The sequence below is a fragment of the Psammomys obesus genome, unplaced genomic scaffold (genome assembly GCF_907164565.1).
Source record: "Psammomys obesus unplaced genomic scaffold, mPsaObe1.curated_primary_1811, whole genome shotgun sequence".
Classification (NCBI taxonomy): Eukaryota; Metazoa; Chordata; class Mammalia; order Rodentia; family Muridae; genus Psammomys; species Psammomys obesus.
The window spans coordinates 9490919-9506564 of NW_026587759.1; the positions used below are offsets into that span (position 1 = coordinate 9490919).

Consider the following 15646-nt stretch of genomic DNA (forward strand, 5'->3'; position numbering starts at 1 on the left):
GTGAAGGGCAAGGCCACATTCCATTGCCCTGAGAGAGGATGGTGCTTAGGCAGGACGTCGGTTTTTACCAAGATTCCAAGGTACTGCGTAAGGAAAACCGAAAGATAGGATGCTGGCTGAATTCGATAATTTCTGAGTTACCTCCGCACGAATACAGCCTAGGATGCTCTTTATCCTCATTCAGCCGACAGGGTAACTGGTCTACAACCACTCAGCTGATCGCTGCTCCAAAACAAACACGACCACCAGATCGGTGGGAAAGCACCCAGCCTACCTAGAAACCCGCCGGACGCACGCCGCCACGCCCACCTACCTGTGCGCCTGCGCCCCTGAGCTCTCAAGGTCAGCCCCCACCCCCGCCCTATCCTCATACTCACGGAAGTAGCTTTAGAGGACGCCTTGCGGCTCCTCCTCTCTGCGTGGCGTGGGGTCACCGGTGGTGAGGAGAGGGAGGAACTTCCTGTCCCTCGCGGGCAGGACTTCCGGCAGAGCCGGAAGACCTTTTACCTCGCGTTTTGGAGAAATCGGTTTTGCAGAACCTGGAGGGGATATTTAAGACCGTCCCGGCGACTCTAGAGTGTCTGCCTCACGACCTATTCTGGGCGTTATGGTGAGTCCTTCTTTGAGGACCAGAGTGAGAACCTTCAGGAGGAAAGGGCGGGGAGGTCAGTCTGTGAAAGGAGCCGGTGGATGCCCCTGCTCAGAATGGAACCTGCTGAAGCATTGGGATGAACTGCTGGCACGACCACCCCCACCCCCCCTGCTCGGAGTGTGCGCGGCCGCCGCAGGGGTTCCGGCGGAGGGACCTGTGGGGTCGTGGGAGGTCGGGTCTGCCGGAATACGCAGAACTAGTATGCTGCCATCGCATTTGGCCTGTGGCACCAGGTGGCCCACAGATGACCTTGCTCAACTCATCAGCTTGTCTCTGCTACCTTTCCCGCCTCAGGCTTGGGGACAAGAATTTAAGGACATAGAAGTACCTTCGAACACTACTTGTCTCCTTCTTAGAGACAAGCAACGAGGGGCACTTAAGACAAAATTGGATTTCTCTTAAAACTAAACTATTTCAGAAATGGAAATATTGTCACTTTAAAAAAATGCCCAAGTTGAGTACCAACTCAAAAATTTGTAATTTTCCTTTGTACATTTCTGTTTTAGTAGGGAGAATAGCCTCAGTCGTAATATTTACAAGTGTCTTAAAGGTTAGGTGAAAATGATTTCATAGAGGTAAGTAAATATAGAAAGAACCTGGTAAGGGAAGGTAAGATGGAAAGCAGGGTAACCAAAGGGTATTTTACTGTGAGGTCAGTCATTCAGAGAGTTACTGTGCTGTTAAAGGTGCAAAGAAGGACAACGTTCAGTGACTTGTAAGAAAAAAAAAAAGTCTTAATCAACTTTAGATAAGAACTAGACTTCTTACTGGTGGATGTTGACTAATCACACAGTTAAGAAGTTAACGTATGCAATGAACACTGGGATTTTGAAAGGTCTAGGTTTGGCTTTATTGTAGAAAGGTGGGAGGAGGGCAAGTTGGTGTGTAGGGGATGGTAACGGAAGTAAACTGTTTTCTGGAACATAAAAGGATTTTAAAAACAGACTTACTGTTTCCAAGATCACAAGGTTCTGGTAAAATTAAACAGGCAATCAGCCACGTGGAAGATTTCAAACCCTCATCTTCAGGGGCTTCTGTCTTGGATTCTAGCTTCAGTTGACCATGCTGCTTTCTTTTTATGTACACCAGGCTGTCCTCCCATTCACAGATCAATCTGCCTTTACTTCCCAAGTGCTGGGATCAAAGACATGTCACTACTCCCAGTTTGGCCATGCCTCCTTTTTCAGGGTCAAATACTGCCAGTTTTAGCTGTTCTGTGTGATAATTTTAGAAGGATTTACTTGAGAATAAAAACTCATCTGGTTCCAGTTGCACTCTACCATGTGACATTTCTTTTAGCAGCTTTTTTTTTTTTTTTTTTAATGTTTTGAACCTCTGAATAATATAGCTTACATTCCTTAAGAGAGGTCTGTTTTCATTTGGCATAATGAAATTAGAGAGGGAACATCAGAACTGGAAGGAATCAAAATCAAGTCAACCTCCTAATCCCTTTAAATTTTACATAAGGAAGAATGTGGAGTCTAGAGATAGGCAGTGATATACTTGAGGTGACATCTCATGAACTTGATCTTAGTTTCTTAAGTGTAAATTTTTGACTTAGTCTGCTAAGTTGATGATAGTGTGTAAATAAATTTCTTAAATTTGTGATAGTTACAGAGCTGAATTAGACTGTGTTCCCTGTATTCTGAGATCCATAGAAATAATCTGGCAGCTCTAAAGAAGTATCTATACTTTTAGCTAAACTCATGGTGATTTTTCACAATGTGGGGCCTGGTAGTTAGCTGTCTCCATTGTGACAAAAACTTACTTTTTGAGTTACTTGACTGAAGTTGTTTACAGCTATGAAATTGATCATGTTTTTGTACATATTTGCAGTCAATGATTGGAATCCTTAAGAAAAAAAAATGAAATGAGGATGGACTGAATTTAGGTCACAGTGTGGTTGAATTAACAGTTTCTTTTAAATTGCCAACCATATAATGAGAAGAGCACTACAAAGGAACTCTGAAGACCCAGGTTCTGCTCATTAGGCTCATGAATTTGCTAAGATCACTAGCAGTATAAGAAGTTCTAGATTCCTTTGAAAGAATTGGGATTTAGTCATCTTCTGATTCTTGTACATTCAGTCACTTAGAACTTTCTTTCATGATTAAGATTTAATCTGGTTTCCTTGTCCTTTTAATTCTTTTTTTAAAATTTTAATAAAATCTTTCTTTTTTAATAATTTCATATATCATCTGGATAGTCTTGGAATCTTTGTCTTTATATTAGGCCAAGTATTTCACTACTGTGTTATAAATGCTTCTGCATACTGGACATTTTGTTTTTTCAGTTTAATTGGTTATAAATTTATTCTGCCATCTCATTCTCTGATATGCTATGTAGCCCTAAACTTCAGAGCTGTGCTGTATATATCAGGTTCTTGTTTGGTGAGCAAATGACAATAGACTTGTGATAGAGACTGAATTCTTTTTCTTTCAGTTTGTGAAAATATTCAGTAGGAAATTTATCAACATACCAATTCTGTTATACTTTCTATTGTGATGGAAATCTTGCATTCATGCTAATTTGTGGGAGAACAGTAGAGTGATTAGAGCTAGTATTTTCAGTTGTAGATGCCTTGTGGCTTGTTTAGTTAATGTAGCATTTTATAATAATTTGTTGTTAGCTCTGGGGAGACAGAAAGCATTACTATAGTCAGAGTTGGTGAGGAGTAGAGCTGGCAAGAGTTAGTGTGATAGGTATTATGAGAGAAGTAAGTACATGCAGTGTGCTTAAAGAGTACAGACCAATGAATTGATTTTAAATTGGGGGAGTCAAGGAATAGATGTTATCTGTGAACTTGGAAATGTACATTTGGACCCCATTATTGAGTGGTGAAATTTCAGAATCTTTGCTTGTTTGTTTAAATACAAGTTCAAGCTGGCTTTGAACTCCATGCTTTCATGCTTCAGCCTCCCAAGTGCTGTAATTATTGTGTGATCCATCACTCCCAACTCTGAGTGTTATTTCTAATAACTTCTATAGTTAAGTCTGAAGCAAGTGGTCTTCAGACCATCCTTAGAGGAAAGCTGGAAGGCTAAGAAACTTGAGTGTATTTATTAGAAGTTCTTTTGCATTCGAGTTAAAATCAGACATGTAGTTTGAAGGTCAGGCTCTAAGGAGATTTCAGCATTGAGCATGTAGTGGCAGAGATTTGAGTTTATTCTGAAGTTTTCTGATTTCCTTTTTCAGAGATTCTTCTTTGCTCTTTTTTCCTTCAAGAGGCCTGGTCAATGCTATATTAGAGAGTTCCTATTTCTCCAGTATTTGGTTAATTCAACCAATTATCGCTGAGCACCTTTGTAGAAAAAACAAGTTGTTAACTCCCTTTTATTCCTGTGTACCACCTGTTTTATTCCATTTTCCATAGCTGATAGTGTAATACCACAGGATGTAAATTGTGAGAAATGGATTTAGTGGTTCAGAGTTCTGGTCCAAGGTTGAGAGACCTCATCTAATGATGGCTTCGCTGGCAAGAGTGTAGTGTTTCAGGTAGACATATGGCAAGAGTTAGGGTGTGCATATGTTAATGCATATATCTTTCCTCACTTTAATTATAGGAACTGCTGTGGTGACCTTGTCTGATTTTAATTACATCCCAATGGCAATATCCTGAAAGATGAGTTAGGTTAAGTTTCTTCCCTCTTAATGCAGTGGAAATTAAATGTTAGCATGAGTTTTGGAGAAGACAAACTATAGTTTACCATCTGCTCTGGAATTATGTAAAACATAATTGGTTTGGCTGAAATGACTATACCTCTGTTTTACCTGACAAGTGTTAAAAAAGTCCTATTCTTATTTCAGAGGATACTTATTCAATCACTCATTCACTATTTTTTTTCAACATTGATAGGCCAAGGATATAACTGTCTATAAAACAAATAACTGCCTTTTGGGAGCTTGTTTCTATTCAGAGAGGCTGATTGCTGATCCTGTAGTGAAGCAAACAGTATGCTAGCTGTGGTAAATGAAGCAAAGAAAGCAGAAGGTCCCTTCTGTCTTTACCCCAACACTTTCACAGGATCCCTGGGGAGCTCCACCTATGCTTGGCTGCAAGTCCCAGCATCTGTTTCTGTCCGCTGCTGGCTGGAGCTTTCCAGTCAAGTTAGGCTCCTGTTTCATCTGTCTTTTCTGGGTCTGGGTTACCTCACTTAGGATGATCTTTTCTAGTTCCATTCATTTGCCTGCAAATTTCATGATTTGTTTTTAATAGCTGAGTAGTATTCCATTGTGTAAATGTACCACAATTTCTGTAACCATTCTTCATTTGAGAGGCATCTAGGTTGGTCCAGTTTCAGGCTATTACAAATAAAGCCACTGTGAACATAGTGGAAGTGTTGGAAGGGGAAAGATGGAAGGACCTGGAGGGGACAAGAACATCACAAGAAGACCAACAGAGACAACTAACCCAGTCCAGTGGGGTCTTACAGATACTGAGACATCAACTAAGGAGCATGCATGGTCTGGATCTAGGCCTCCTGCACAGATGAGGCCAATAGGTGATGGGGGTGGGGGGAGGCGTGTTGTTTCTAACATATTGGATCACTTCTGCTGGCAGGGTGGCCTCAGGGGTTGAGGATATACTCAGTCCTGATGTGACTTAATGTGATGGGGAGGGTTGATACAACAGGAAGGGGGATGCACCGTTTTCTTGGGGAAAAGGGAGAAAGGAAGGGGATAGTAGGGGAAGGGGAAGACTGGGAGAGGAGGAAGGGGCACCTTTTGAATGTAAAGTAAATAAACTGAAATTAAAAAAAAAAGAAAGCAGCGGGGATGGATAGAAAGTGATGTGGTGGCTGCACGCTGTAGTGAAGAATAAATGTAAGATTTCCAGTAAAATTCTAGGTTTTCAGTGAATAGGATGATTATAGATAATTATTTTTAAGTATGTAGATAGTGGCATTGCTTTCATAGATTGCAGTTTTGCATCACTTACTGAAAAAAATGAAGCCTTTTATTGTTTAAAGATTTATTTTTTATTTTCTAGATATGAGCGCTTGCCTGTATGTGGGTCTTGTGTTTCTGTGTATGTATATGTGTGTGTATGTATATATATGCGTATATATATACATACACACACGTACCATATGTATGTTTGGTACAGAGGCCAGAAGGTGTTGATCCCCTAGAACTGCTGTAACAGACAGTTGTGAGTCATATGTGAGTGTTCAGAACCAGTCTTTGTCCTCTTAAAGAGTAGCAAGTGCTCTAAATTCTAAAACCCCTTGAAGTTTTTTTTTTTTGTTTTGTTTTGTTTTGTTTTTTTTCCTGAACTCAATATTTAGTTAATTTTATGTCTCGGTGTTTTGTCTGCATGCATTAGCTTTGGGGTTGTATGCATAGTTTCTGTTGTTGTGCATGTCCTCTCCATTATCTATTACTTTTGCCAGAGTGATATATCTTTTCATTTTTTTTTACAATATATTGTCATTCATTGAGAATCTTGTTTTTTAAACTTACAAATTTATTAAGTTCGCTATTTTAGCACATTATTAACCTTATTTTATATGAACTAATGAATTCCAACTTTGATATAAGTTACAGAAGGAATTTTTTTACTGGTATTTCTTTAAACATTACAAAAGTCACCTTGCATTATACTAAATACACATGCTCACACATGTGATTCTTAGGACTTCTGTATAATGATTAGTCACTTTATTTAAATCAAATTAACTCCAATATTTTCATCAGAGAAAGTTTAACAACCTTTACAGTTTTATTGACAAAGTTGAGTGTGATTTTCAGGTACATAAGGTACATGGAATTAGTTTTGATTTGCTGATAAATAACACACTTTTACTATAAAAATGTCCTAAATATTTCATAAGGATACTAATACAATTAAATTTACATAAAATGTGTGTATATGTGATTATTCATTTATAAATATGGGCTATGCATCTAGTATGTGTGTACATGTATCTACTAATGCATGCAAATATATATAACATCATACAGATCAGTGCTATTTGACTCATGAGAGTGTTATCTACTAACTAGTAATTTCTAATTTGATAATATCAAGAGCAGAAAATGATTTTATTATAATTGTTATTAATCATCATAGATGTGGAATGATCACCAAGTATAAGTGCTTCTTTCTTTTTATGTATGGTTGGAATTATACTGGCTGGATCTTTGTATATGTATGTGTTTATTTTTCTTTTTTATTGACTTATTACAATACATTCACTTTGCTTTTTCCTTATTTAATTATTTATTTGTTTATTGCAATTTATTCACTTTGTATTCCAACTGTAGCCCCTTTTCTCATCCCCTTCCTGTCCTATCCACCCTCTTCTCATGAGTGTATTTATTCATTGCTCGCTGATCTTGACTGTAGATGGAGTGTGACTTACTGCTTCAAGTTCCTGCTCCCTGACTACCCTAGAACTGTAAGCCAGAACAGCTGTCTCTCGTCAGTTGCTTTTGTCAGGGTTATCACACTACAGCTGGATAAACATTGAATTTAATAGCTGAATGTATTTTTAGCAGTTGTAATTCATCAGCTATTCTAAAAGTTAATTTCATTTAAGTCCTTATGAAGTAGTTAAATTCTGCGGTTTTGTTTTGTTTTAACTACAGTTTTACCGATGGAGGCACAATAAAAGTAGAGGAACCTTTCCACAGAAACAGATAGTGGTGATAGAACTTGACTTATAAGCTTCCTGGGCCACTGTGCACTTGGTCAGGCTGATTATTGCTTAATTTGATAACTTTTAACTTGTAAAATAATTTTATTTCAAAAATTTAACCCAGCATTAAAAATTAAACATGATTTCCTTATAGAGATAATATTATAATAAGCAATAATAATTTTTGTTAGTCTTGGTTCAAGCTTATAATCTTAGCTCCTCTAAAGGCTGAGGCAAGAGAATCACAGGTTCAACACTAGCCTGAGCTTTTGTGTTTAACAATAGTAATTTTTATAATTTATATAATTATACTTTTGAAAAATTATCCCAAGCCTAGATGATACTGGATGTAACAAATAGTATTAGAAAAAATGGTTATGACAGTTAAACATAGCATGGTTGACATTTCTTTTTTTATTTATTATTTATTACGATTTATTCACTTTGTATCCCGGCTGTGGCTCCCTGCCTCATCTCCTCCCAATCCCAGCCTCCCTCCCTCTTCTACCCCTATGCCTTTCCCCTAGTCCACTGATAGGGGAGGTCGTCTGCCCCTTCCATTTGACCCTAGCCTATCAGGTCTCATCAGGACTGGCTGCATCCTCTTCTTCTATGGCCTGGCAAGGCTGCACCTCCAGGGGGAAGTGATCTGAAGCAGGAGAAGACATGGTTGACATTTCTAAGTCAAGTGTCAAACTTGTTTCACTGTTACAGAGTGTCACAGTATAGAGTTCTTAGTATCTCTTTTGCCTAACTATATCTAGTTTAAAAAAAAAACATTCCTTCATACTAGAGTATTAATCATTTAAGTCTGGGCATGGACTTGAAGTAATGCTGACAAGTGTTTCTTAATTATTGTAAGTGTTCTGTATCATACTTGTTCCATCTGTTGTAATGGCTATTGCTTACAACTGAAACTTTGTTTCCATAAGAGTTACAAAAACTAATCTCTCAGAGCCGCTTGCCTTCCCTTCCATTTTGTGAGCAGACAGACTTCTTCACAACCACTAACAGTTTAATTAGCACAGATTTTTTTTTTTAGATGTAAAATAGGACTTTTGATAAGGCATTGTTATCTCAAGTTCATGCTCAACAACTATACAGTTGAGTTACAGGAGAAGTCACATTAAAAAAACTGTCATATTTTATGCAAATTTACTATTTTGTGTTGGGTCACAATCATAGTTGTCCTGCAGTACATGTCACACAGGTTGGAAACACCTGCTGGCTGATAGTGATAGTATCTTTGCAGCAAATTCTTAGGTGTAAAGAGGTTTGGAATTAGAGGAGATGTAGATAGACTGAATGGGCAAGGAAGAGAGAAAAAGGAACTTTTGTCCAGTGCAAGTGCCTTATCACTAGGAGCCTTACTGTTCTAGTTTATGAATATTCATTGCAGGCTGCCAACAGCCAGTGCCTGCCATTAATACTTAGCACAGTTAGGTTTTAGTTTTGCAATGTTGAGGGAAGTGTTTGATTACTGAGTTAAAATCCTGTGTTTACTTTTTAAAGTAAACTTCACTTTTTTTTAATCTCTGTGATAAATAGCAGCCTTTAAAAATAATAATCTCAGTTACCTGAATTATCTGTTTGTCCTTCACACCATTCTGTGCTCAGCTGGAGTTTGTTATCCTTATTTGCTGATTGTTTCTGTTTGCTCTACTGGCATGATCAACTTGGAAAAGCAGTGTCACCTTCTGCTTCCTTTTACTGATTTATGATGATTGTAAGTTACTAATTATAAATGGTTCTTATCCTTTTTTTTAATTTTATTTTTCTTTTTAGTTACATTTTGTTAACTCTGTGTCCCAGCTGTATCCCGCTCCCTCATTCCCTCCCCAACCCCACATTCCCTCCCTGGTCTCTTCCCTGCCCCTTTCCACATCCACTGATAGGGGAGGACCTCCTCCCCTTTCATTTGACCCTGTTTTATCAGGTATCTTTAGGGCTGGCTGCAAAGTCCTCCTCTGTGGCCTAACAGGACTGCTCCTCCCCTGGGGGGTGGGGTGGGGAGGTCAAAGAGCCTGCCCTTGAGATCCTGTTAGAAATAGTCCTTGTTCCCCTTACTTTGGAAAACTACTTGGTTACTGAGCTACCATGGGCCACACCTGGACAGAAGTTCTAGGTTATATCCATACATGGTCCTTGGTTGAATGTCAGTCTCAGAAAAGACCCTGTGCCCAGATATATTTGGTCCTTGTGGAGCTCCTATTTTTTCCCCCATCATACTAACTCCCCTTCTTTCATATGATTCCCTGCACTCTGCCGAGGGTTTGGTTATGAGTCTTAGTGTCTGCTTTGAAACACTGCTAGTTAGAGTCTTTCAGATGCTTTTTGCAGTAGACTCCTGTCATAATTTTAATGCACATCCCATTTGTCTTTCTAAATGAGGATTGATCATCTTCGCCCTTGTCCACTTTCTTGATTATCTTCTTTAGGTGTGTAGATTTCATTATGTTTATCATATCTTGTAGGTCTATATAAGTGAGTATATACCATGTTTGTCTTTCTCCTTCTGGGATACTTCACTCAGAATGATCTTTTCTAGATCCCACCATTTGCCTGCAAATTTCATGATTTCCTCCTTTTTGATTGCTGAGTAGTATTCCATTGTGTAAAAATACCACAATTTCTGTATCCATTCCTCCGTTGATGGACATCTGGGTTGTTTCCAAGTTCTGGCTATTACAAATAAAGCTGCTACAAACATGGTTGAACAAATGTCCTTGTTGTGTACTTGAGCAAATTTTGGGTATATACCTAGGAGTGGTATAGCAGGGTCTTGAGGTAGCACTACTCCTAATTGTCTGAGAAAGCGCCAGATTGACTTCCAAAGTGGTTGTACCAGTTTACATTCCCACCAGCAATGGAGGAGGGTTCCGCTTTCACCACAACCTCTCCAGCATGTGTTGTCACTTGAGTGCCATTCTGATGGGTGTAAGGTGAAATCTCAGGGTCGTTTTGATTTGCATTTCCCTAATGGCTGATGAGGTTAAGCATTTCTTTAAGTGTTTCTCTGCCATTCGATATTCCTCTACAGAGAATTCTCTGTTTAGCTCTGTTCCCCATTTTTTAATTGGATTACTTGGTTTGTTGCTTTTCTGCTTCTTTAGTTCTTTATATATACCGGATATTAGCCCTCTGTCAGATAAAGGGTTGGTGATGATTCTTTCCCAATCTGTAGGCAGTCGTTTTGTTTTGATGACGGTGTCCTTTGCTTTACAGAAGCTTTTCAGTTTCATGAGGTCCCATTTATTGATTGTTGCTCTTAGAGCCAGTGCTGTTGGTGTTCTGTTCAGGAAGTTGTCTCCTGTGCCAATGAGTTCTAGGCTGTTCCCTACTTTTTTTTTCCAACTGATTTAGAGTATCTGGTTTTATGTTGAAGTCACTTACAGTCAGGTCACTTGGCAGAGATCGGGGTATCCGGGCTCTCTGCTCTCTGGTTTGGACCTGCTTCTTTGATGTGCTCCACCAGCTCCGTGCTGCTGTCACTGCCAGTTTGTGAGGTCCTGCTGCAGCTGGAGATTTCAAGGTGGTCACGTCAGTAGGAATCAGGGTAATCAGGCTGTCTGTTCTCTGGTTTGGCCCTGGATAGTCTTAAACTGGAGGGCTGATGTGCCCCGCCAGCTCAGTGCTGCTCCGCTGCCAGGTTAGGAAGTCCCACTGTAACTGGAGACTGGGTTGCTAGTCCAGATGCTTTCTGGGAAGTCCTGGGGTCTCTTCACTGTGGTCTCCAAGCTTGGGAGGTCCAGCGCCTATCTAGCTTGTATGACGTTTCTGCCTGGTTTTGGTGAGTATATAGCGTATTTTCTGTCACTGTGGGATTGGGCGGGCCTTACCGTGAGTGATGGCGATCCTGCAGAGTTAGTATGGCGTCTAGCAGACTGGGGCCCTGGAGGATGGTGCAGCCGCCGTGCGAATCTAGGACTCAGAGACAGGTACTGCTGGCATTTGCCACTAAAGGGCTTGGAGCTCTGCCTCAGCGGCTGCAGACCCCAGGCAGTTAGGTCTGCACTGAGAAAGATGAGTCCACTGTCTCACGAGAGGTCTGGGAGAGGGGAGTGCTGGGAGATCAAAGGATCATTTCTCACCTTTCCCAAACAAGTCCCCGGGTGACTCGAGACCAAAGTTTTCACCTCCTGCGATGTTCCCTATTTTTTAGAAAGCCTCACCGTTGTTTTCCTGGGATAGAGATCCTTCCACTCACCAACTCAGAGGTTTAGCTCTTCCACAGCTCAGAAACTGTGTGCTACACCATCTTGGCTCAGGGGGCTGGTTCTTATTCTTTAGGCTTCTGGGGATGTCTGTGTTATTATTATTCTGTCACTGGAACCATTCTTTTGTGTTTAGCCTTATTCAAAAGGGAAACCATTGATTCTTATTTCATAAGTGTTGCTGTTTGGTTTTTGCCACCAACTTCCAGGACCTGGGATTATGGGAGTATGCTACCATGCCCAGCAAATTTTGTATTTATTGTGCTTGAAAATTGTCTTACACTTTGTAAGATAAAAAAGTAGATGACTTGTCAACTGGATTTTGGAAGTAATTGTCGACATATTTTTCTGAAAAAAAGAAAAAAGAAAAATAGAAAAAAAAACCGCAAAACATTTATTATACTGGAGATTATGACTTGAAAGGCTCATTTTTTGAGATTAAAATTATTTTCTGGTATAATTTCAACTAATGCTTATTGAGTGCTTGCATTTTTGTATAGTTTGTCCATCAATCATTTTTACTAGAAGTGTTTGTGGTCATCATAGTTCTAATGTCCTTTTCCTCTTCTTCCAATATGGACCTGAGGCCACCCTAGAACTTTAACTCTGTAAGGCAGGCTAGCTTTGACCCTAGTTTCCTGATAAAATTTCCCAAGTGCAGAGATTCCTGGTGTATGAATCATACCCTCAAGGAATTTTGTTCCATTATTTTTCCAGTGCTAAGCCATATTCCTAACTCTTTTCTCTTAATAGCCACTGATTAGGAGAAAAAAACAATCCTTACCATTTAAAAAACAAAACCTTCAGGTCACTTAAAGGGAGAATTTACTAAGTTTCTATAATAGAGTTAAAAAAAAATAAGTCACAAGTTTCTGAAGATAAAAAGATTTTAAAAAAATATTGAGTACCTGTGTGTGTGTGTGTGTAGCAACAGGTGCACTTGCCTGGTGTGGAATGTGTATGGAGATCTGAAAATGGCTAGGAGTTGTTTTTCTACTGTGTGTGTCCAGGAGATCCCACTCAGGTCCTCAGGCTTGGTAGTAAAGGCTTTACCTAACTCTCCAAGCATGTCAGTGACCCTGGGGATTTGTTTGTTTGTTTGCTTGTTTGTTTGTTTGTTTGGTTGGTTGGTTGGTTGATTGAGGTGAGACTGTAGAGGAGTGGGCTAAGTCTAGTCTTTTCAATAATTTGTAACTGTTAGTTTGCTTTGAAGCTTCTTAAAAGTTGTAGCTCATTTCATCCTTTTAAGTAAGTGATCATTATTTATTATCATTAGCCAAAAACTTAATGTCAGACATTGTTGGTCATATAAAGCTGTTAAATTTTCAAAACTAGATATGTATTTGGTTAAAATGTGAAATTCATAAGCAGTAAGATCTGCTTGGGATTTGAACGGTCATTTGCCAATTTTTGTAGAGGTAAAAAATGAGTATGGAAGAGAGAGCTTTCCAATTGTTGTGTAGCTAATGACAAAACTACATGGTACTGTATTGTGTTTAATTATTTAATGCCTTAAAATATTCACCATAAGTGCATTTAACCAACAGTTAACTTTAGACATACATGTTTAAAGTTTCTTGGGTTTTGTATTTATAACTTTAAACTTATAGCTGAATATTCATTTTAGATTTGCATTATGAACCATTACTAGTGCACTTAACATGGTTTGTAATTTGTACTTTGTGTGGATTAAAGTATTTGTGACACAAATAGCCATTACATTAAATTGTTTTCTTAGATGTATAGAAAACATGATATATTGTTTTTTTCAGTAGTAAGAGGAATACTTTTTCTTTATGTTAAAGTTCAGTGCTTCGTACAGTGACTATAATAAAACAACAGCGCAAATTTACCCTTTGTTCTTTTATTTCATCAAGAAGTAAATATTTATTTTGTGGTATTAAAACTACCATGATAACTTCCTGGAAGCCGAGGTTGGAGTAAAGTGGAAGAAATGAGTACAATTTAAGTGGGGGAGATCCTTCCATCAGTGATCAGAGCTGAGCATGACAGTGGCTAGTTTGGAGGTATATGTACTGGTTTTAGGTAGAAAATGGAAAATTATAGAAGGTTCCAGGAGGAAGTAAATGATAAAGACTGAGTTGGAGTTATTTTGAACAAGATGATTTGTAAAAATCAAATGTCTGTTGCTTTCAGCAAATAACTTCATTGAATATAGACCTATTTTCTGCAGTGTTAGAGAACATTCTTACACTTAAGAAAAGTGGGAGAATTTAGGATGCCCTCTTTAGACTGAGCTTTTTTGTTGTTGTTACTTTTCAGTACTAAGGTGAAATATTTATTCATGTCCTAGCTAGAGATGAAGTGACTAAGTAACATCTTCTAAGATAATTGATTCATTGTCAGTGTTTTAATGACTATAGTATTGCATTATATGAGGTATTGTACAATTTATTCACTATAACTATATCATTTAAAATAAACCATTACATCATTTAAAACAATTATTAATTTTAATACTAGTATGTTAGAATCGTTTATGAATTGTGTTAACATGCCCTCTATTCTTGTGAAACTTTACTCTATTTTTTACTTTCTCATTTGCTTTATCAACTCATATTGAAGAAAATGTCTTCTGTTATTTTTCATAAAGAAATTACCTTATGTTTAGTTTTTTTTTTGAGATTTATACTTTTAAAAATCAGTTTTAATAATTTTAAAAGTACGTCTATGTTCATTTGTGTGTGTATTTGTATGTTCTCATGAGGTCTGCCTCTTAAAGAGGCCAAAAGTACTAGTGGACACCTTGGAGCTACAGGCCAGATGTGAGCTTCTTGGAAAGGCTGATAGAAGGGATCTGAGGTTCTCCACAAGAGCAGCTTGAATTCTGTTGTTTGGCTTTGTTCTGTTTTGTTCCTTAAGATAGGGTCTATCTATGTAGTCCTGGCTCTTCTGGAACTTGGTATGTAAATCAGGCTGGCCTTGAATTCAATGATCCATTTGCCTTGGCCTCCTGGGAGGTGAGAATAAAAGCATGGACCTCCTAGTATGTGCTCTTAATTGTTGCACCATCTTTCAAGCTTAGCACTTCAGTTTTAAAATATGTTAACTTTTTTTTGTTAGAAAGTAACAGTAAAATTTATATTTTTATTTTAAAGAAATTAAAAATTATTTTGACAATGAAACCGATACTGGCAAAGTAAAGAATTCTGTAAACAATTCATTTTAAAAATTTATCTCTTGTCTTCTCCTACTTCCCTTGACTATTCTGTTTACCCTTCTGAATGAGGATTAAGCATCTTCCCTAGGTCCTCCTTGTTGTTTAGCTTCTTTATAACTATAGATTTTAATATGTTTATCCTATAATATATGGCTAATTTCCACTTGTAAGTGAGTATAAAACACCATATGTGTCTTTCAGCTTTTGGGTTACCTCACTCAGGATGATCTTTCTAGTTCCTACCATTTGCCTGCAAATTTCATGATTTCCTTGTTTTTAATTGCTGAGTAGTAGTCCATTATGTAACAGGACAGGAACCTTCCACAGAGGAGCTCTGAAAGACTCTACCCACCAGGGTATCAAAGGAGATACTGAGACACATAGCCAAACTCTGGGCAGGGTGCAGGACACCTTATAGAAGAAGAGGGATGTAGAAAGATCCTGAAGGGACAGGAACTCCACAAGGAGAACAACAGAACCAAAAAACCTGGGCCCATGGGGTCCTGCAGAGACTGATATAGCAACCAAGGACTTTGCATGGGGAGGACCTAGACCCCCTGTTCAGAGGAAGCCAATAGGCTGCTCAGTTTCCAAGTGGGTGCCCTAGTAAGGGGTACAGGGGCTGTCTCTGACATGAACTCAGTGTCTGGCTCTTTGATACCTCCCCCTGGGGGTGCACCTTGCCAGACCACAGAGGAAGTTGATGCAGCCGGCCTTGATGAGACCTGATAGGCTAGGGTCATATAGAAGGGGAGGAGGATCTCCCCTATCATTGGACTAAGAAAAGGGCATAGGGGGAGATGTGGGAGGGTAGGTGGAACTGGGAGGAGATGATGGAGGGGCCTGCAGCGGGGATACAAAGTGAATAAATTGTAATTACTTAATTAATTAAAATAAAAAAATAAAACAATGTCCCTTATAGAGTCATGAAAAAAAAATATCTTTTTAGCTCGACTCA

General features: G+C 38.7%; 1 protein-coding gene across 3 annotated transcripts in view; it reads left to right on the plus strand.

Moving 5' to 3' along the window:
• Positions 1–485: 485 nt before the first annotated feature.
• Positions 486–15646, plus strand: part of Tmem161b (transmembrane protein 161B) — a 104093-nt gene continuing 88932 nt past the window's right edge. For all 3 annotated transcript variants that reach the window (XM_055604067.1, XM_055604069.1, XM_055604068.1), the window contains exon 1: positions 486–610. Coding sequence is in view for 1 of the 3 variants with exons in the window: in XM_055604068.1 (XP_055460043.1) it covers positions 608–610 (3 nt within the window). In the remaining 2 variants the exon portion in view is untranslated. The remainder of the gene's footprint in view (positions 611–15646) is intronic.